The 23092-nt window shown below is 38.3% G+C and overlaps 1 protein-coding gene across 1 annotated transcript; it reads right to left on the bottom strand.

Moving 5' to 3' along the window:
• Nucleotides 1–1910: 1910 nt before the first annotated feature.
• ciao2a (cytosolic iron-sulfur assembly component 2A) lies at nt 1911–22647 on the bottom strand. Its single transcript, XM_020919149.2, has 5 exons — nt 22328–22647; nt 20778–20942; nt 15378–15427; nt 5262–5307; nt 1911–2455 (listed from the first exon to the last, which is right to left on the bottom strand). Exons 1-5 carry the CDS (start codon nt 22452–22454, stop codon nt 2355–2357), a joined length of 489 nt encoding a protein of 162 aa, XP_020774808.1. The 5' UTR covers nt 22455–22647; the 3' UTR covers nt 1911–2354.
• Between the last annotated feature and the right edge of the window lie 445 nt (nt 22648–23092).

Here is a 23092-nt window from a genome sequence, read left to right as displayed (position 1 = left end):
TTTCCTTTGCCCACTGCAGTGTACACGCACAGAACTTATTGATTTGAATGAACTTATAAAACCTTTCTGTGATCGATGTCTGAGTTTTTATGTAACATGACAGGAAATCAGTGCACAATTTACATAATTCAAATGCATTCATTCTAAATATTGGAACCATACAGTTTTCTGGATCAATGTCTCTCTGAATATGAGCTGATAAAAATAAAGAGACACCAAACACAAGGCTCAAACTAGGTCTTTTTATTAGAAGATTTCCAAGTGCAAGAAAATAGAATAAGGTGGAAAGTTAAATCATTTCACTATTACAGGCTCTGTACCTTTTTATGATCTTAAAAATGAGAACAAACAAAAAAAAAGTTGAGTTATTTGTCACGCCGAGCATCTTAATTATTCACTATGAGTTCATAAGTGCTTTTGAACTTTTAGAGGCCAGAGCGGAGTTTTGCCGGCACGGTCACGCAAACAACAACTAGCATGCTAACTGCACACCAGCATTAGTTCCCAGTTTACAGAAGATTATACAGCTTTATAATTAGATGCAGGCTGCGCACACTGGTCTCATTTTTACAAACCACCTGGACTGGGGCGAGACACATTTGACTTAATTAGATGAAAAATCAGATAGAGCTCTTCAAACTCCCCCACACTTCTGAATGTTTAAGTTTAATAAATATATTTGTACTGCATCCATTTGATTTGACTCACAACATATTTCCACTATTATTCTACTTAAAGGTGCACTATGTAACTTTTTTGGTTGCTTGTTCCTACAGAGATGCTATTGCCGTGCCCGGAATGTTCCGCAGTGTGACATTAAACAGCTCAACCTTACATTTATTTAATCACACCTTGTTTCATAGCTCAAAAATAGCAAGAAAACAGATATTCTGACTGTGAGCGGGGTCGCCTCTCCACAGATCTGACCTGGAACTTGGTTTGGTTTGAAGAGAGAAAGGTTTAATAGACACATCAAGAATCTTAGACTTCCGGTCATTGTGCAATGCATACTGGGAATGATTGTAAACATCAAACTGCCATGTTTGTTTTCCCAGTGGGATGTGTCTATTGACAAAGTCGATCTTTTCAAGTCTTTTGAACCATATCACTTTTGTTTCTGGTTCTGATATTGTCATATTTTAGTTTTGTGATTCAGATATCGTTAATTGTGTGGTTGTTGGATCCTAACAACGGAAAACGGCTCGAGAAATGTGTTTGTAAACTCCATAAATACAAAAGTGAATCAGATGTGTGTGACTGCAAACCTCTGTTCAAACTGTTTCTCTTCCCAACGGAATTGAAAAATAGTGAAAGGTGAAGGTGATGGGCAGGATTGATCCACAGGAAGGACCAAAAAAGAAACCTTTGACTGTCTAAATAATCCCGAGTTTGCAGTGAACATTTTGTATGTGGAGCCATCAAAGCAGGATCCAGTTTGTTAAGTGAGAGGTGCAGAAGACAAACAGACTGAGCTGCACTTTCTTGTTCTTGTGCAGCAATATTAAGTCTTGGTCTCTTTGCAAGTGGAAGGTGTTTCTTGGTGAACAGTTGGTGCCTTTCGCTTTGGCACTGACTTTTTAAATTCATAACCAATGTTGAGTGATCGGGATTTTGTTTTGTTGTCGCTCCACATACAAAATGTTCGCTGCAAACTCAGGATGATTTCTAACAAGACAAATGTTTCCTTTTTGGTCCTTCCTGTGGATCAGTCCTGCCCATCACCTTCACCTTTTACTATTTTTCAATTCTGTTGGGAAGAGAAACAGTTTGAACAGAGGTTTGAGTCACACACATCTGATTCACTTTTGCATTTATTTTATTTTAGTTCGCAAACAAATTTCTCGAGCCGTTTCCTGCTGTTAGGATCCAACAACCACATAATGACGATGTCTGAATCCCAAAACTAAAATGACAATATCAGAACCAGAAACAAAAGTGATATGGTTCAAAAGACTTGAAAAGATCGGCTTTGTCAATAATCGCATCCCACTGGGAAAACAAACATGGAGGTTTGATGCTCACTTTTTCAGAGAATCCTTCCAAGTATGAACTGCGCAATGATCGTAAGTCTGAGATTCGTGATGTGTTGTGAAACATTCCAGACAAAGCAATAACATCTCTATGGAGAAAAGCATTTGACGGAGCCTTCGCCAGAAAAGTTACACAATGCCCCTTTAACGGACACAGGCACATGAGCGTGTAGAAAAATCACATGTAAATTCATTATAGTGCAAAGGGACACACATCAACAGTAGTCGCATTATTTCCTGTCTAGAGAAACACTTGTGTTGTCTAAAAGGTTATAAAAGAGTCTGTAGGGTTTGGGGCTGGTCTGTCCTTTCTCCCGCTCAGTCTCAGTCGTCTGGTTCTGTCACACACTGCTCCACGATCTCTCGGAGGTTGGGGTTTTCCATCGCTGCCGCCACTCGCTCTTTATCGTTGATCTGTTTGTTAACTGGAAACACACAAATACAACTGTGTTACTTATCTGACACTTCCATTACATCATTTTCTGATCTCATGTTCTAATGTTGTGTCCTCATCACAAACCTGGAGTTGTGTTTTGTTTCATTCACATGTTTAACATAATAAACACGAAAATACCCCTCCACCGTGTTTTTAAACTCCATACACCTTCACTAGAACTTTTTGGATCATTTCAGCCCAGGAACTGCCAATCTCTACTGAACTAAAGGTAAAATGTAGCTGTTAACTTGAAAACTACAACTTCATGACATCACAAGGTGAAACAGAGCATTTTGAGCATTGAGTAACCCTTTATTTATTATCAGTTGGTTATTTATTATCAAACGTGTGTGAGTGACACAAAACACAACTTCAGCTCTGTTTCTGAGGAGGTAATGACTTTATAACACGACTTTCATAACAGTCCATTTTGACTTCTATTACTGTTACTATTACTATTATTATTACTATTATCATTTTAAAAGGTGCACAATGGAATTTTTCTGTGACCTGCTCATCTCCCCGGAGATGTCAGTGCTTTGATTTCACTTGGAATGTTCCACAGTATGGCATTAAATCTATCGCAAAGGAAACAAGATGACATCACCAGCAGACCAGGTTACAGAGGGGTCGCCTCTCCTCAGATCTGACTCTTGGCACTGTAAGACTAAACAGTTTAAGGGCATTTTCAGAGATAACAATACTGTATTTGACTACCATATTTTTCAAACTATAAAAGCGCACCAGATTATAAACCATACCAGTTTGTCAAAGCCTGATCCTGTCAGATCTCAGAAGCTCAGCAGGTCCGGGCCTGGTCAGTACTTGGATGGGAGAAACTGGGAAAATTAGGAGCCACAGTGGGGCTCCAGTGGCAAAAACTGTTGTTGTGTCCTTAGGCAAGACACTTCACCCACATTGCCTAATATGACAGTGGTGTGTGTGTGTGTGAGTGATGATGGTGGTCGGAGGGACCGATGGCACAGATTGGCAGCCTTGCTTCTGTCAGTCTGCCCCAGGGCAGCTGTGGCTACAGTAGTAGTTTACCACCACTGAGTGTTGAGTGAATGAATAATGAACTGTAAAGCGCTTTGGATATCCTGAAAGGTGCAATATAAATGCAATGATTATTATAAGGCACAATGTCAATAATGTTGAATTCTCTCATCTATTTTCATTCTTAAGGCACACTGGATTAAGAGGCGCATTAAGTGAAACAAAACAGCGAGATAAGTGAAACTTTATTCAACTCATTCACAATAAGCCCAGACATTCATGATCCATTGGCAGATGGTGGTGTAACTTGCCTGGTGTTGCCTCTCTGTCTTAGTGAATGTGTATTATTCCACAAGGCTCCTGAGTCTGACTACAGTAGCTGTAACGCTCCGACAATCCATTAACTGGTACAGCTTTGTAGTTTACCAAAGTCATACTAAAACATTTTGACAGATTTGTGAGTGCTGTGTACCAAATAAAATCTGTTTGAGGTCAGTAAGCACAAACAGAATTAATACATAAGGTGCACTATATACATTTTTGAGAAAATTAAATGATTTTAAATGCGCCATATAGTCTGAAAAATATGGTAAATACAAGATAGGTTAAGTTTAATGCCATACTGAGGGGCATTCCAAAGCAATAACGTCTCCCTGGACACAAACACCAGAAAGATGACATGGTACAGAATGTACCATGTATGAGAATGGAGGGCTGGAAGTACTCACTGTTACAAGGTTTAAATCTTTTCCTACAACAAAAGAATTATTCAACTCAGTGTCATTGAAGGTGGCACTTCATTTGCTAAATCAGATCAGGACTGTGCCATTAAAATAAATGTCACAAGTGTTTTACTGTTCCTATAGCAGCGCTGTCAAGTCCATTTTAGTTCTGTAAAGACTACAGACGTTAGTTGGCTTTTCAGTCAGAATATCTCCAGACTTTGAGTTATTAAAAATCCTATATTACATGAAAGTGACTCCTTTGAAATTGAAGCCTGTTAGAATGTTGTTCCCTCCTCAAAAACAGAGCTGGACTTGCTTCGTTTCATTCACAAATGTTTGAGTAATCCGTTATTATTATTATTGTGATGTGACAAAGAAGAAGTTTTCAAGTTCTTCAACAGCTCTTTTGACCTTTACCAGCTGAAAGTGTCCTAATGATTCTACAGGTGCATGGAGTTTAAAAACACAGTGGAGCACTTCCTGTATGAGAAGAAGTCGTGCTAAATGTGCAGGGTTTGTGATTTAAACATGTGTGAATAAAACAAAACACAACTCCAGAACCTTTCTTTCTTCATGGAGAGGTTACAGGTCAGATCTGTGGAGGGGCGACCCCGCTCATTGTTTTTCTAGGCTATAGAACCTGGAATTAAATGAATCTATGGTAGAGCTGTTAAATGTCATACTGTGGAACATTCCAAGCAGAGCAGTGATGTATCCATAGAAACAGGCAGGTGACAGACCAAGGTGTTTTTCTGAACCCCCAGGTTCAGAGAAACACCTGCTCAGTTGGAGAATGGGATCATATTCCTGTCGCTATGAAGAGTCCATCAGCAGATTGTCTATTTGTGTGAGGCTATTTGAGGTAACAGATGCTAATATGAGCAGGGTGTTGTGCAGAATGAAATGTGCTGCTCCATACTCCATATGCTGGGCAAAGCAGCCATACACATTTTATCTCCTACACTCTCAAAAACACCAGCACTTTCATGTCACGAAAAGGAACATGAAGGTGCACGTGAGGAGAGCTGTTGTGTTTATGTAAAAGGACCAATGCGAGACACATTAAAGACTTACTGTCCTCTTCTGTGGAATGGGTGCCCTCTGAAATGTAAATTTCAAGCTGCAAAAGAAGAAAAAAACAAGTGTTAAAGTTATATTCTGAGAGTTTTAATGAAAAACCAGAGCAAAGACCTGGGCTTCAAAGACAAACTCCAGCTGGAGGAGAGTAGCTATGTAGGATTTACAGAGTGTTGGGAGAGGGAGGGCATCAGGCGTAAAACTAGAAGTGCAAAGAAATACTTATCAAACACTGAATTTAGTAAGTAAGGGGTTTATTTATATGGGCCTAGTTCCCAAGCTACAAGAAAACATTATAAATATAACAATAAAACACACACAGCCTGAGCCAAGAATGATCCTGCGATTTCCACAACAGGGTCATGTGTGAATGAGGCCACAACTGATTTCCCGCATTTTGGATCTGACCCTTTCCTGGGTAAATGACTAAGAATATACAGAGCTTGGTTTCCTTGGTTATCAGCTGATTTCATGTTTACGCTACATAAGTCAGTTTAAATGAAGTGCAAGTGCACTGCTGTGTGAGAGCAACTCAAAAAACTCTGCATTTCATCAGGAGACAGGACTTCAGTGTTTTCCTGAGCTGCCAGGTCAAAAAAATAAAAAATAAATAAAACAAAAAAACAAAAAACAAAGCTTCTTTCAGAAGAAATTAAAATGATGACAACACAACACACTGATGCATGAGTGGCACCAGTGTGTCCCACAAAAAACAGACAACAGACTCTGTGTCTTAGTGGCAGTGCTGTAAATGTGAATGTTCCAGGTAGGATCCACAGCAAAAGAAACATGTTATTCTGACCAAAAAAACCCCCTAAAAAATAGCAATCAGGTTAAGGTCAGAATTAGGTTTAAGAATTAACCTTTTCACATCGGCCGAAGTGCCGCGATGTAGCTTAAACCACTAAACCATGTAGGGTAAACGTCACTCCGGTTAATGGTTTTGAAATGTCTCTCTTATTTTCCAGCAGCTACTAGCATTAGTGGACTACTGATAAAACTAACGTTATACTCATGAAAAAAAAGAGTGAGTAATAAGCGATTCATTAATAAATAACTTGTTAAGTCAGACTGATTCTAGAATTTAAATTAAACATTGATTTCATGATATAGATATTTGCATAGATAGAGAGATTTGTGCAGTTTAAATGCTACATCTGTTCACAGTTTACATGTCTCACATGTAAACTGAAATTGATTTTTAATTGTAATTGTTGAATCAGTCAGAGTGAACAAGTTCCTTCTGTTTAATTCATGACCATAACATGAGTTTAGTTTGTTGTGTGACTAATGTGGCTCGTTGTTTCCTTTAAGTTTTGGTCTTTCTTCTCTTGATAGCTGTGGATAAATTGTTCATGAAGAATGTTTATTCTTTGTGGAGCTTGTTGGTTGAAGATTTGGTGATGGGGCAGACTTATGAAGCTCCTACAGAATACGCTGTATTCCACCAGAATAGCAGTTAGTTAGTAGCTTTGATTCACTCATGATGAAATGTGTGTGAATGGACGTCACTGTTCAACTGTTCTGGCAATTTCCTGGAACTATGTGTGAATGGAGCTGAAGATTAACATTTAAGGCCATTAAACATTATTCTATTTTCTCATCTACAGTATGTTAGGATCTAGTTTCCTCATCACAAACAGACCTGGAGTTGTGTTCTGTTTCATTCACACATGTTTAACACATAAACCTGCACATTTAGGATAAGCTCTTCTCTCAAATGGAAAACCCTTTGTCCCACCTTGTGATGTCATGTGGTAATACAAGAAGTGCTGTGCTCCAAACACCTTCACTAGATTCATTTGAATACTTTCAGCCCTGGAACTGCAAATCTTTAAAAATGCAGCTGTTCACTTGAAAACTATCGCTTCATGACATCACAAGGTGGACAGAGGATTTGGAGCTTTGGAGAAGTAGTTCGACTCACAAATAAAGTTACTCAAATGTGTGAATGAAACAAAACACAACTCTGAGTATGTTTTTGACGAAGTTACACTGTTCTACCATGCTTTAAAGTTCACAAGAGTCTGTCTTGGGTAATATAGGATAGGCCTGGAATGGACTGTTTAAAATATGCGAGCCTGATGTTGATGGTTAAAAGAATCCACAGAGTCCAGTGAACGCAGAGAATATGAATAAGGATGCTCATTCCAGAGGCGAGACGCAGCAGCTCTGAACCATCTGCCCCCTCCAGCTTCACGTTTACTGTGATGAGAGGAACAGTCAGAGTCCACAGAGGAGCTCACCTCAAAGCGCCCGAGTCTCACATCATCTCACAGCAAATCCTCCACACTTCCACACTTCAGGGGCTCCTCAGGTGTAGTGAAACAGTTCCGAAAATACCAATAGCTGAATGTTGTAGTGCAGTATGTTGATATTCACAACGCTATGCTTAAGAGGCTAAAAGGCCTGAACCATTTGGAAAAAAATCTAACTGGACGTTTTCTGGTAAGTATTGTGATTCAAGTTGTGGTTTATGTTTTAATAATAAGAGTCTATTCAAAGATCACATTTCAACCGCACCCCAAATAATTATTCAGACTGAATTCTGAAATGCAAACTAATACAAGAGTCATATTTCAGAACATACACAGATCTTTAAACAAGTTTAAGTTAAATCTGAGCCCAACATTCGCGCTAACACCACAATGAAATGCTAAACAGATGAGTGCAGGAAATATGGAGGCAGCAGATTTCAGGTACTGTGATTCCAGTGATACAGAGTTTTAGAAGTGTTTTTCTGAAAATAAACATTATAAAACTCTTTGTGAACTCTACTTAACTTAATTAACTTTAACTGTTTCTGATGAGTAAAATAATGAAAATAAAGTCACGACTAGCACGACTGACGCAAATTCGGCTGTGACTCAAATTGGGAAATTATACTAAAAAGTGAGAACAAGTAAATAAAACAAAATGGAAGTCATTATCTCTGCATCTGCCCCCTGGAGGACAATAGAGGATTAACAGCAGGAAAAGCTGGGTCTTTTTTGAAAACAAGTATTTCCAAGAACAGCAGATCACTTCAAAACAGCAGCTATTTAGTGAAGCACAAGTGTTTATGTTAAAACTGTTCATTGTGCAAATCAAGTTACAGCAGCAAATGACCTTCAGAAGAAAACTACAGAGATCTGCTTTGGTCTCAGTGGGACACGGACCCCCAGACTCATAAACTAATTAGCTTCCTCAGAGGGTCCAGTGACGTCACATAAACAAAAGGAAAAAGTGCCCTGTGGGCTTTTTCACTGCACGTTTGTCCCAGAACGACTTCTCACTTTCCAAATGGGAGTGTATTCTTCTCTGTATAAAGAGTCCATCAGCAGCACACTGTGTGTGTGCAGCGACTGGAGGTAACAGATGCTAATACAGTGAGAGAGTTATGCCGCAGAATGGGATTTGGTGCTTTAGTTGCTTCATTGTAAATCACAGAGCTGTGTAATGAATAGAATTTTAATTGAATTGTGGTCAAATCATTTTCAGTTGTTGATGAACAGCTTGGAAGTTCTAAATGGAAATGTGTACTGCCATTTGTGTGTCAGCGTGTGGTCTGGAGCAGATTTCAGATACTGAGGGAATAAAGGGGAATTATTTTTGCACATTCAATTGTTCTGGAAGGGACAGATGAATTGGTCATTAAAGAGTTTTGTTTTAAATGATTATCTTATCTATAATTTTAAAATTATGGCAGAAAGAAATCTCTTAATCACATTGTTGGAAAGTCAATGAAATGTGCACAATACAAGAGAAATTCATCAACAGTTGGTTAAAACACATGAGATGATATTCAAGTAACAAACAAAAAGTGAATAAACTATCAAATGAAGCACTGTACTATTAATGTGGTGTGTGTGTGTGTGTGTGTGTGTGTGCGTGCGTGTGTGTGTATGTGTGTATGTGTGTGTGTGTGTGTGTTGGTGGTGGTCAGAGGGGACGATGGTGTAACACTGGCAGCTTCATACCCCCAGTCTACCCCAGGGCAGCTGTGGCTACAACAGTACACTCCCACTATCACACATGGAGTGAATGTGTATTGTACCATAAAGCACTTTGAGTGTCTTGAAAGGTTCTACATAAAAACAATGTATTATTAAAGAATTCATATTGTGCTCATTATGTTACAATGTGTACATTTTAAATCACAGTATTCATCTAAAACAGCGCTGACGTCTGCGTTAGAAAACTGTGGTACCAGTGAGTAGCAGATAGCAGATTTTTTTCTTAATTTGTACCAAAATGACGCAAAGCTGCAGAATCCTATGTGTTTCACCAGTTAAGAAAATAAAATTGGAGAATGATGCAAGTACAGAGCAGTGGATGTGTACTAGGCATGGGACAATAAACAATAATATCGTTTAGTAATGAAAAACAACAATGGTTCATGGGACATTTTATATAATCGTGGTAATCGCCAACAAAGATAATCCATTGTATCAGCAAAATGTGTAGAATAAAGATACTTATCCATCACATCAACGTACAATTATATAAAAGCTGTCAGCAACTTTAATAATTATTGTGATATAATAGATGTATTAAGAATTTCAGACTTACGGTCATTGTGCACTTCATACTGGGAAGAATTTTCTGAAAACGTGAGCATCAATCCGCCAGTCGATCTTTTCAAATCTTTTGAACCATATCACTTTTGTTTCTGGTTCTGATATTGTCATATTTTAGTTTTGGGATTCGGACATTGTAATTGTGTGGTTGTTGGATCCTAACAACGGAAAACAGCTCGAGAAATTTGTTTGCGAACTCCAAAAATGCAAATGTGAATCAGATGTGTGTGACTGCAAACCACTGTTCAAACTGTTTCTCTTCCCAAAAATAATAAAATAGTGAAAGGTGAAGGTGATGGGCAGGATTGATCCATGGGAAGGACCAAAAAGGAAACCTTTGACTGCCTAAGAAATTATCCCGAGTTTACAGAGAACATTTTGTATGTGGAGCGCCAGCAAAACAAAATCCCGATCCCTCACTCAACTTTTTAAATTTGTAACCAAGGTTAACACCAAAGTCAAAGGCACCAACTGAAACACCTTCCACTGCAAAGAGACCAAGACGTGATGTTTCTGTAAAACCATAAGAACAATAAAGTGCAGCTCAATCTGTTTGTCTTCTGCACCTCTCACTTAACAAACGGGATTTTGTTTTGTTGTCGCTCCACATACAAAATGTTCTCCGCAAACTCGGGATGATTTCTTAGGCAGACAAAGGTTTCCTTTTTGGTCCTTCCTGTGGATCAATCCTGCCCATCGCCTTCACCTTTCACTATTTTTCAATTCCATTGGGAAGGGAAACAGGTTGAACAGAGGTTTGCAGTCACACACATCCGATTCCCTTTTGCATTTATGGAGTTCGCAAACACATTTCTCGAGCCGTTTTCTGCTGTTAGGATCCAGCAACCACACAATTACGATCTCCGAATCCCAAAACTAAAATATGGCAATATCAGAACGAGAAACAAAAGTGATGTTTCAAAAGACTAGAAAAGATCGACTTTGTCAATAGACACATCCCACTGGGAAAACAAGCATGGAGGTTTGATGCTCACTTTTTCGGAAAATCCTTCTCAGTATGGATTGTATGATGACCGGAAGTCTGAAATTCTTGATGCATCTATTGTTAATCACAATTATTTTGGCTATAATAATCGTGACACCAAATTTTAATATGGCTCCATGCCTAGAGCGTACTGGTGGCTGTGAACACGGGGGTAGATCTGAAAAATGGCGTCTTGAAAATAAGTAATTGCTCAAACACGCACAAATCACTCCACATACAACTACTGATGGCCAATGAGAAGGGAACCAACTAGAACTATAAACGGTTCAAAGCCCCTTTTGAAGAACAGGCCAGATTTAATACACATTTGGCTTTACTGTGTATCGCTTTGAAAGATTACACACATTTTCTTTTTGCGCCCCAAGCAGCTAATTTTTTTACAATATGGTTCATTTGAGATGATAATACTTCAGACTTATTGTGACATTTTAGGTCTTCAATTTAGTGTGAAATTGTCAGTAAGATTAAATAGTTGTGTCAAATGTGTTCAGATGACAGACCCGTTTCTCCTTGGATCTTCCTCTGCACATTTCTTCATATGATACAACAGAAGGGCTGGGTATCGTTAAGAAGTTGCCGATACGATACATACCTCGATACACAGACCTCGATATGATACATATCTCAAAACAGTGCACTTTAGGTTCGATACGATATATTTCAAATCGATTTGATACGGTTTAATAAAAAATAAAGGCTAAATCAGGTCTGTGATACTAAAAGTCTTTGTTAAACCACTTCTTGTGCAAAGTGAAAATGAAACCCAAACATTTTACTCATCAAAACAGTGAAAATGTTAAATATGCTGCATAAACAAGTTTCCCTCCTCTAAACAAGCAAAAAAACTGTAGCGCTGTAACAAAATAATTGAGTAAAATATAACAAAACATACTCTTGGTCATATATCGATACAGCAGTCCATGATATCGATACTGTATCATCACATTAAATGATACGATATATTGATACTTTGATATTTATGCATACCCCTATACAACAGATTAGAGTGATAGCCCCCCTCCTAGTACACAGTATTGATGTAACGATATCCAAATGTCTCGGTACGATATTTTCACGATATATATCTCACAGTACGATATTTACTGCAATATTTGTGGAGGCTAATAAAACTGTAAATATGCTACTTTTTCTTTTAAAATGCCTTGATCCAAAGAACCCAAAGAACTAAGATTTAAAAGTGCTAACATTTATTTCTTCATGTAATGTAATGTTTCCCCACTATGTAGTTCGTGTCGTGTCGTGTCGCGTCGTCTTGCGTTGTGTTGCGTTGTATTGCATTGTGTTGTATTGTGTTGTATTGTGTTGTATTGTGTTGAATAGAGGCTTTGCACCATCATGTGACCCCTATAGCAACGGTACCTACGCCCCCATGACACCAGGCACGATATGTCATTGACTTGATTGGCAGGTTTTGTTGTGTATTTGTTTGTTCTAGACGCTCTTAACGGGATAAAACTAATCGTTTCTTCACTGTTCCTCTGGAAATGACTCATCAGGAGCTCAAACAAGGGAATTATCGAAAAAAAACGGGAATTATGGCTAGAGAACATAAACCACGAAGAGATTTCCTATGGTACCATCAAGACACCTGAAGTTTCATCAAGGTATTTGCTATTTAAATTGTTTCATAGTTTATTTAATGAGAGAAGCACATTTACTAAACTAAAATTTAAAAAGAAAACATTTGCAGAGTGAGTGGCAGTAGAAACTGTATCTTCCAGTGCACATATAAACATGTCACTCGTCGTAGGACCCATGTTTTCTTCATTGCCTTGCTTAACCACAACTATGTCTTCTAGAATTAATTGCTTTTTGCGAGCGGATCTTTCTAACGTTCACGAGGATCTTTTCATGGCCGATTCTTTCGAAGTTTGGCTCACAGACTCTTCGACTCATGCGTCATGTTGATCATAGGAGCCCAATGTGGGTTCGTTGAATCGTAAACTAGTGCGGGTTTTCCTGGATAAATTAATGAAATTTTTGTTCAGTAAATGTGCTTCTTTCATTAAATAAACTATGAAACTATTTAAATAGCAAATACCTTGATGAAACTTCAGGTGTCTTGATGGTACAATAGGAAATCTCTTCGTGGTTTATTTTTGCTAGTCATAATTCCCGTCTTTTTTTCGATAATTCCCTTGTTTGAGCTCCTGATGAGTCATTTCCAGAGGAACAGTGAAGAAACGATTCATTTTATCCCGTTAAGAGCGTCTAGAACACAGGTGTCAAACATAAGGTCCGGGGGCCAGATCCGGCCCTCCGAGACCTTTAATGTGGCCCTTGGGTGATTTTCTACTAAAATATTGTAATTATATTTTCTATTAAAATATTGGTAATTTTCTGCGTCACTTAGCATAGCAGCGTCTCCAGTGTCTCTGTACGTGGCCCCTCCCACCAGAGCAGCACAAATGAAGACTTGTCTCTTTCCAAACGCTCTTAAAGGACGATCGTTTTGACTGTTGACCGTGACACCCTCATCAGAAAAATGTCCAACATGAGAAAAGTGGAGCCGAGAGCAGGATTTTACAAGAAAAATTGACTTATTCCTGTTTGCATACAAGTTCATGTTAAAACATTGTGTTGAAATTGAATTTTTCTTAAAGTTTCAGGTTGTTCATAATATTATAATATTATAATAAGAAAGAGTTCATCAATTAAAAAAGATTTCTGTAATAGATTTGTGTTTCTCTGCACAAATATTTGAAGTTATTGTTATTTTTGGGGTTTATATGACATGAGTTTTCTGATCCGGCCCCTTTGGGACCAAAGTAGGTTGGATACGGCCCCCGGACCAAAATGAGTTTGACACCCCTGGTCTAGAACAACCAAATACAAAACAAAACCTGCCCATGTTTCTCCGATGCTGCTGAAGTCAATGGTGTATCGTGCCCGGTGTCATGGCGGCGTAGGTACCGTTGCTATAGGGGTCACGTGACGGTGCAAAGCCTCTATTGTGTCGTATTGTGTCGTATTGTGTCGTATTGTGTCGTATTGTGTCGTATTGTGTCGTATTGTGTCGTATTGTGTCGTATTGTGTCGTATTGTGTCGTATTGTGTCGTATTGTGTTGTGTTGTCAACGCATGTCTGAACAGATCTGAACGGGGTAAGAGTGTGGAGATTCCCAGCACTACTGTGTACACTGACTCTGTTTACACACAACAAAACAGTTACTTCATGCTTATGCTCACCAAAATACTTTTGCTCTGAACAATTACTAGGATAACTACTACACCTTAAGAGCTGCAACTAACAAATATTTTTTATGCATTTTTGAAAGGCCCATTTGACGCCATTTTCTAACCAATGTTATAATGTAGTAGTTTCCTCATCACAAACAGACCTGGAGTTGTGTTTTGTTTTATTCACACACCCTGTAGATTTGAGTTCTTAGTTCTTCGCTCAAACAGAAACGGCTCTGTTCCACCTTGTGATGTCATGTGGTAATAGCAGAAAGTGCTCACCTTCACTAGAATCATTTAGGAGATTTCAGTCCTGGGAAAAGGTCGTGATTAACTTGAAAACTACCACAACATGACATCACGAGGTATTTTGGGCTTTGGAGATGTAGACAAATGAATAATAAAGTGTTTGTCAAATGTGTGAATGAAACAAAACACAAAACAAAACACCATACACCGTTAGAACTTTCTGACATGGCCTAAAGTCTGTATAGCCCATAATCATTTTACACAAAATGGTCACATGTTTTTAATAGCAGAGTAATAAACAATTATTGTGATTAATTAACTCCAACTTAACACTAGAAATACTATTTTAATGTAACAGGACTCTTACTTGTGAACAGTTTAGTGGCTTTACCCAAATCTCAGTCGGGTTCATTTCAAAATGTTCTCAAATTTGACAATAGAATTGTTTAGTTTATTTTGATTCCCAGGGTTAGAGTTTGCATTAGCATCTACAGCACACTGCATCAGCTACTCCTCCTGGGGACATTTGCTATTTAAATAACATCACCATGATATTCCCAATCTTTCAGCTAAAACATTTTAAAGTTAAATCCTCTATTGTGTCTAGTTGACTGTAAATACATGTAATACATGACTGTAAATGTTTTGTCTCGAGAAACGCATAATTCTGAACCAGCAACACTGTGGTATGTGGGTGCACACTAACCAACTGCACCAACAGAGCCTTGATTAGTGAAGCTTTGACTGTTAGGGTGATATTGTGCATTAAACTTGTATAGATTTGAAACAGAGGAAGAGGAGAGGCATGTAACAAACATGCCTCCAGTGTCTGCACTCAATGAGCCAATTATCAGTGTTTGTGCACTTCTGCTTTCTGAGGTCAAAGGTTATTCAAGAGGAAGGGCTAAGAGCAGAAGGCACACATGAATAGGCTTACTTAGAATAAATATATACAGAAAATGCCTGGTTAACACTACACATATGAGGAATCCTGGTTGAAAAAAGCACCTGTATGTGACTTTCTTTTAGTATTCTCCACATAGTCCTGTAAAAGCAGTTATATTATCAGTTCTTTTGTGCAGGTTGTATCATTCTGACCTTGTGCTTAAATGGGAGACATCTCTGCAGTTTCACTTGTAAACACAAACCTGCAAAAGAGGAAAAAACTGTGTTAGGAATTAGGGCTGTAAACCATCAGTCATTTAGTCAATTATTTGGTGGAGTGGACCACAACCCAAGGATCCTTAGGTCAGAATAGAGACAGTCCCTCAGTGTCCTGGGTCTTCCCTGGGGCCTCCTCCAGGTGGGACATGAACACCTCCTTCAGGGGTGTCCAGGAGGCATCTGGAACAGATGCTGATCTGTTCGAGATGCCTCCTCTCCATGTGGAGGAGCAGCAGCTCTACTGAGCGCACAGGAGGAGCTTGGAATAGAAGCAGCAGTTGACTGATTATTTTATCTAGATGACAAGGACGTATATCGGACAACAGCACCAAGAAGTGAGTGAGTTAGCAGAAGCATGGTTGATTTATTTATGTATTTATTTTTTTTATAATTAAATGTAAAAAGGGAGATTGAACTCATAGTTTTATAATCTGTCTTTATACAAATACATTGTTTCCTCATACTTTCCTCATACATAAACAGTATTTTTTTGTTTCCTTTTACCTGCAGGTGTAAGCTTGTGAGTGCAGTTTGGGTCAGATACACAGAGATTCAGAATAGATTTGAGATATTTTGCCACGCTTCCTTTTTTATCAACTAATCGATCAGCAGCACGTCTTTAGTCCAACAAGAATTTCGCCAGTCGACTACAGGTCCATAAGGAAGACATAAAAAGATGAGAGGAAATCACTTTAGAGAACATTCTGTAACTTGCTTTGCCTTGCTTGTAAATGGAATTTCCGCTAATTGAATTCACTTTGAGTCATTTTAATTGCTGGGAGAAAGTACAAAGTAAATCCTACCTGCCTAGCCCTACACAGCCTCGTCTGTGCCTTTTAGAAGAGAAAATGATACAAGAACTACTTAATGAACCAAGGAACAGAGAACAATGGCTATTTTGTAATCACGGTCATTAGAGACCAAGTTGTTTATATCAGTTTTCAGAGAAGAACTATGCTTGCAGATACTTGTAATTAAGGGGAAGATGCATTTTTCTCATTGCCAGTGCCAAAAGCCAAATTAGCCTGAATTTACAGTCAGTTTGGTCCCATTATGTTTCACTGAACACTTTAAGAGTTATTACAACCTTCTGTTCCTAACTATCAGTGAGTAAACAGTTCAGTCACTCTTATTTACTCTGAAGCAAAAACGTCTTTTTCAAGTGTCCGACAACAGCGTCCTTTGAGATGTTTGGGTTTAGGGATAATTCTATGCATTTTTCATATCAACACATTAACATAAATTTAAATAGAAGCAAAGTGACTTTACAGAAACTTCATGAACTGATTGCTAAGCCTTTTGGAAGTGACCTTGGATCTGAGGTAACAAACTTTATTCAGCTCAGAGTGAAATAGAATAAGACATAATTGGATATCATTTTAAGCAAATCTCATTTTTATCCATAAAGAATAAAAGGAGTGAAGGCAAAGCAGAGGCGTCACAAAAGCTGCCAAGATCAAGACGATAAAAACACTTCAGAAGCGATGAGATCAAACCTGATTGGATAAAGTGAATAAAGCACAAAATGAAATGCAATGAAATTATTATTAAGATATAAATTGTAAGTGACACATGTATTAAGTGAATGTCTGCAAAGGGACGTCATGTCGTGTAATGTCAGGACAAGTTTAGGACGTTTGTGAGGGGGTGGGCTTCTTCAGCTGTGACAGTCGACCATTGTAACGGTTGACTCACTGCAGTTTTCAGATTTTGTGATTGCTCAATAATTAATTAATAATCTATTAACAAATCCTTAAAAATTTGTTAATTAATTATTCATGAACGATTGGTAGTGGTAAGATACTATTGTAGTCACAGCTGCCCTGGGGCAGACTGACAGAAGCGAGGCTGCCAATCTGCTCCATCAGCCCCTCCCACCACCACCAACACTCACACACATCATATTCATAAGAGACAATATGGCTGAAGTGTCCTGCCTGTAGACACCACAACAGTTTTGGCCACTGATGCTCCACCGTGGCTCCTGGTGTTCCAGGTGGTCTCCCATCCAAGTAGGACCCAAGCCTGACACTGCTGAGCTTCTGAGATCAGACCAGACCAGGCTTTGGCAAGAAGGGAAGTGTTGTAATGTAATGTTAAAAACTGTATTTTGGTTCCATTTTTTAAAGGAGCGGCTGGCTGCTTTTGTGGCTACCTGGCTAACAGACTAACTGTTGGATTTTGTGAAATGCGCTGGTGAAGGAGTACATGTACATTTGGAGTATATATACATTTGAGATGATACAGGCTTTTACACCATATGTGGCAGAAGATCATCCAGAGGAAACACTTTGAGGGAATGGACCATTTCATCAACAGGAGCACCAGAGCGGAGTAAATGTGAGGCCTTTCCTGTTGTGTTCACCTGGCGCTCCCCTGCTGTGATGCTGCAGGACACAGAGGAGAGACACTTTCAGCTCTTCCTCTCCTCTGCCCTGACACAAGATCTGCTCACCCTCCCTGATCAGTCCTCCTGTTGAACTGCACTGAGACCTGACTGAGACTAAGACGCACAGTGAAAATGTTGCAGCTGCAACACTTAGTGCACTTTAGTGTCTGTCTGCTTCAGTTATTCGCATTTCAAGACCTCTTCATATTGATATTTGCATTGCCCCTCAATGACATCCCACAAAACCATGTTGTGTTGGTTAGTGGTGTATTAATGAATGGTTAGTGGAGTATTAATGAATAGTTAGTGGAGTATTAATGAATAGGTTAGTGGAGTATTAATGAATAGTTAGTGGAGTATTAATGAATAGTTAGTGGTTTATTAATGAATGGTTAGTGGTGTATTATATGAATAGTTAGTGGAGTATTAATGAATAGTTAGTGGAGTATTAATGAATAGTTAGTGGAGTATTAATGAATGGTTAGTGGAGTATTAATGAATAGTTAGTGGTGTATTAATGAATAGTTAGTGGTTTATTAATGAATGGTTAGTGGAGTATTATATGAATAGTTAGTGGAGTATTAATGAATAGTTAGTGGAGTATTAATGAATAGTTAGTGGAGTATTAATGAATGGTTAGTGGAGTATTAAATGAATAGTTAGTGGTGTATTAATGAATGGTTAGTGGAGTATTATTGAATAGTTAGTGGAGTATTAATGAATAGTTAGTGGAGTATTAATGAATAGTTAGTGGAGTATTAATGAATAGTTAGTGGAGTATTAATGAATGGTTAGTGGAGTATTAATGAATAGTTAGTGGTTTATTAATGAATGGTTAGTGGTGTATTATATGAATAGTTAGTGGTGTATTAATGAATGGTTAGTGGAGTATTAATGAATGGTTAGTGGAGTATTAATGAATAGTTAGTGGAGTATTAATGAATGGTTAGTGGTGTATTAATGAATGGTTAGTGGAGTATTAATGAATAGTTAGTGGAGTATTAATGAATGGTTAGTGGAGTATTAATGAATAGTTAGTGGTGTATTATATGAATAGTTAGTGGTGTATTAATGAATGGATAGTGGAGTATTAATGAATGGTTAGTGGAGTATTAATGAATAGTTAGTGGAGTATTAATGAATGGTTAGTGGTGTATTATATGAATAGTTAGTGGTGTATTAAATGAATAGTTAGTGGAGTATTAATGAATGGTTAGTGGAGTATTAATGAATAGTTAGTGGTGTATTATATGAATGGTTAGTGGTGTATTAATATGAATGGTTAGTGGTGTATTATATGAATGGTTAGTGGTGTATTATATGAATGGTTAGTGGTGTATTATATGAATGGTTAGTGGTGTATTATATGAATGGTTAGTGGTGTATTATATGAATAATGTATTATATGAATGGTTAGTGGTGTATTATATGAATGGTTAGTGGTGTATTATATGAATGGTTAGTGGTGTATTATATGAATGGTTAGTGGTGTATTATATGAATGGTTAGTGGTGTATTATATGAATGGTTAGTGGTGTATTATATGAATGGTTAGTGGTGTATTATATGAATGGTTAGGCAGTTCAGGCACGTTTGCCCTGAATTGACTAAGACAACAGTGAGGCCATAACACTGTTGCTATATTATTAAACCAGCACTCGTCACTTTACATGGTTCATATGGTGAACACCGTGACCACAGCACTGTAGCTTCATGGAACATCGAAATACAGTTCTGGGTGGAGAAATAACACCTTCCTGGAGTCAACATTTGAAAAGTTACATGATGAACCTTTAATTGCAATTGCTGTTTCACAGGTGTATTACTGTATCTTTTTATTTATTTATTTTATTTATTTGAGACAGGGACAGCGCAAAATTTTTGCATTAACCTTAACAGGAGAGATGTATTGCACATCTGGTTGTAGCATCAGTGCTAATTTCCACCTGTCGTCCCTGGGCAGATTCATTGATTGATTGTATTTAACTGGCCTTGACTATGAACTGTTCTGGAGACCTGTGTAACATGTTTTTGGGTTTTGATTGGATTGTTGTATCTGTGGCCAAACCTCCTTGTTGTCAGATCTCTGAAGCTCATCAGGGCTGGGCCTGGTTTGTACTTGGATGGGAGACCTCTCACCTAGCAGTGAGTCGCCAGTGGAAAAATTTTGACATTGTGTCCTTAAACAAGACATTTCACCCACATTGTCTAGAATGAATGTGCACTGAAAAAATGGTCTGAGAGGGGTTGCTCAAATTGCAAAAACTAATTTGACAACAATAACATAACTTTTTTACATATCTCTGTCCAGCATGTTTAAATCTTACAAAGGTCACTTGATTGTGGTCGATGTGAGACCTGCAGGTTTTAATCAGGTTGAGGAAGCATGACTTTATTATAATCTCTGGTGAGGCTCCTCCCTCTGGAATTCTTCTCCCCAAAACATTTGGAGGGAAAATTCAAATGTAACAGGACACAGGACAGTTACAGGAGCAGAGAACATGCAGTGTGGAGCAGGAGGATTATGAGAGCTGATCTGGAGGTGAGACTTTTCAAAGATTTTATGTGCTTCTCTGGACTAGAATGTAGTCATTGTTAAAACATGTTTGTGGTGTTTTATTTGAAATTAGAGTTAATGTAAGGGGATCGAAATAAGTTTCAAAGCCTAAACATAATTTTTTTGCACGCAACCGCTTTCCAGAACTTTTTTATGCAAATCCAGCAACCTTTTTTTTTCAGTGTGGTGTGAGCATCAGTGATGGTTGTGGTCAGTGATGGTTATTATTATTATGATTGTGATTATTATTATTATTCACCTTGCAGTTTTTGTACCTTCTGTATGTATGTGTAAATGTATGTGACCTTGTTGGTTTAACAGTCTAATCCTAGATGGGTTTAAAATGTAGACTGTGTGAAATAATGGCTCATAAAGGGTAGAAACATACCAATGAGAGTTGCCAGCGAGCAGTGAGGCACCGTTGGGGAGAATCTGATGATGATGAGGTACTCTTCATCCCCGATCTCCTGGACCTCCACACACTTCTCAGTCACCACCTCAAGCTCTTCCAGGGTGTTCGGCTTCTCTGGGTCCCTAATGGAACGGATCACATCTGAGAGGAGAAAAAAATGACTTTGAGTTATTGTCAGAACGTTAAAGTGGCAAAGAGGTTTGTGTTGTTGAGTAACTTGCATTCTGTTCTCTGCTCAAGAGGTCCCAGAGACCTGAAGGTTAGCAGCACAATCCCTACCACTGTGGATGTGTTTTTGTGCAAGTGGATTTAGGTTAAAGAATGATGAAAAATAACACCACTGTAACAGCAACGATTCAATAATATACACTGCTCCAAAAAAATTTAAGGAATATTTAAACGCATCAGAATACATCAGATCACAATGTGAAAAAAACAAATTAATAAAAAGTATTGGATATCTATACAAATATGGACAGGGCAATGCATTAGGCACAAGAGGATGCCACCTCTCTTAATGTAAATAAAATGTTCAGCCTACAGAGGTCTTCATTTTATAGACACCCTAAAACTCAAAGTGAAATAATAATGTGGCAGACTAGTCCACTTTGCCAAAATGTCATTTCTGCAACTCAAAATGTTTCTCAGTGTCTTGTGTGGCCCCATGTGCTCATGTGCATGTTTGACAATGTCGTGGCATGTTCCTAACAACATGACGGATGGAGTGGGATGTCCTCCCAGATCTGTGTAAGGGCATCACTGAGCTCCTGTAGAGTCTGAGGAGCAACCTGGCGGCGTCTGATGGACCCAAACATAATGTCCCAAAAGTGTTCTATCAGGTTTAAGTCAGGTGATCGTGAGGGCCATTCAGCTGTAACCTAAAACATGTTACATAGGGCTCCAGGAAGAATAACTGCTAGCTAATGGAAGTATATTAAATACAATCAATTGCATCAGTCCCTTCATCCTCCAGGTTTTGCCCACAGACTCTTGCCACATGAGGCCGGGCATTGCGGGGCATGCAGTGGAACCCAGGATTGACTGCACCAGCATAGCGTCTGACAATGACCACATGCAAAACCAGTCCTGTTATAGGGGTTGTCTCATTGTTGCTGCTCTAGTGCACCTGCTGTTCATTTCCATTAAAAGACGTGGCATCCTTTTGTCTTAAACATTGCTTTGTCCAGATTTTTCAGATATTCAGCGAATATCAATCATAGTTGTCAGTGTCTCTGTATCATTCGGAAGTAAGAAATGGTCAATTTACTGTCAATCAATCAACTGGTTTTACTGTCACAATTTTCAGGGCAAAATTCTAATTGCAGTAATGACATTAAGAGCATCAAAAAAAAACATAACAGGTCATCAGTTTGAGGAACGATTCGTGGTTAAGTAATAGTGGGAAGTAATCTCATTGTTCTTGCTAAACCAATATCAGAAATACAGAGATTTTGATGGCTTTATTTGGGCCAAAATCTTATCATTCTGCCACAAGTCCATAAATACATCATATTACAACAACGTACCGTAGACTTCCAGCGCTTTCTCCTCCATCCTTTTACTTTTCAGCACATTCCAGTTGTGATCGAGCCCTGACAGCTCCAAAACTTTGGACAAGGTGAAAGAAACGAGCTTAGACACTACATCCATCATCTGTAGAGAGCCATTCTAAAGCGCACGGATCGGGACAGCCGTGAACCAACAGTAAAGGGAGAAATAGAGTGAAACGTGTCCAAAGTGAGACGCTTTTGTGTCCAAAGTGAGACGTTTTTATCAGATCTAACCCAACGTTAGCATTTAGCATGAGAGCTAACAGTGGAGCGTACACAGAGGGGCAAGCCAATCAGCGTCAGCGCCACATCCACCAGTCCAGGCAAAAGTAATCAAACACTGAACAAAGACAGTTGAAATAATATTATCAAATTATTAGACTAAATATATTACAAATATATTACTGCATTTTGAACGAATTTAATATGCAAAAAAGATAACATTTAAGATCAAGTTTGCTAATTTTGCTGCAAATTTATAACCTCTAGGATCTTAATTTTTGTAGATTTTATGTAACTACCAATCAGTAAAAATGAATTACTCCGACCTTAAACATTATTTTTTCTTTATTTATGTATTCACATATTATGTATTGCTTTTACTGTGTACATTCTGTTTATGTAGGCTATAATCTGTGTATAATATAATAAAGCTTTGTAAATGCATCATGTGCATGTATTTGTGTGTTATTTTAATAGATCCGTGATCTATGATGTGTAATCTGACGTGTAATCAGCTCG

The sequence above is a fragment of the Boleophthalmus pectinirostris genome, unplaced genomic scaffold, assembly GCF_026225935.1.
Source record: "Boleophthalmus pectinirostris isolate CB_2022bp ecotype Guang Dong unplaced genomic scaffold, ASM2622593v1 HiC_scaffold_2, whole genome shotgun sequence".
NCBI classification, from domain to species: Eukaryota; Metazoa; Chordata; class Actinopteri; order Gobiiformes; family Gobiidae; genus Boleophthalmus; species Boleophthalmus pectinirostris.
Note: the sequence above shows the minus strand (reverse complement) of the source record. Positions and strands in the feature narration are given on the sequence as shown.

Coding starts and splice junctions, on each gene's coding strand:
- ciao2a (XM_020919149.2), bottom strand. CDS start 22,454: ATGATGGATGTAGTGTCTAAGCTCGTTTCTTTCACCTTGTCCAAAGTT. Junction 5,308..15,377: donor GTCTCCCATTTAAGCACAAG/GTCAGAATGATA, acceptor CTTCTTTTGCAG/CTTGAAATTTACATTTCAGA. Junction 2,456..5,261: donor CCATTCCACAGAAGAGGACA/GTAAGTCTTTAA, acceptor GTGTGTTTCCAG/TTAACAAACAGATCAACGAT.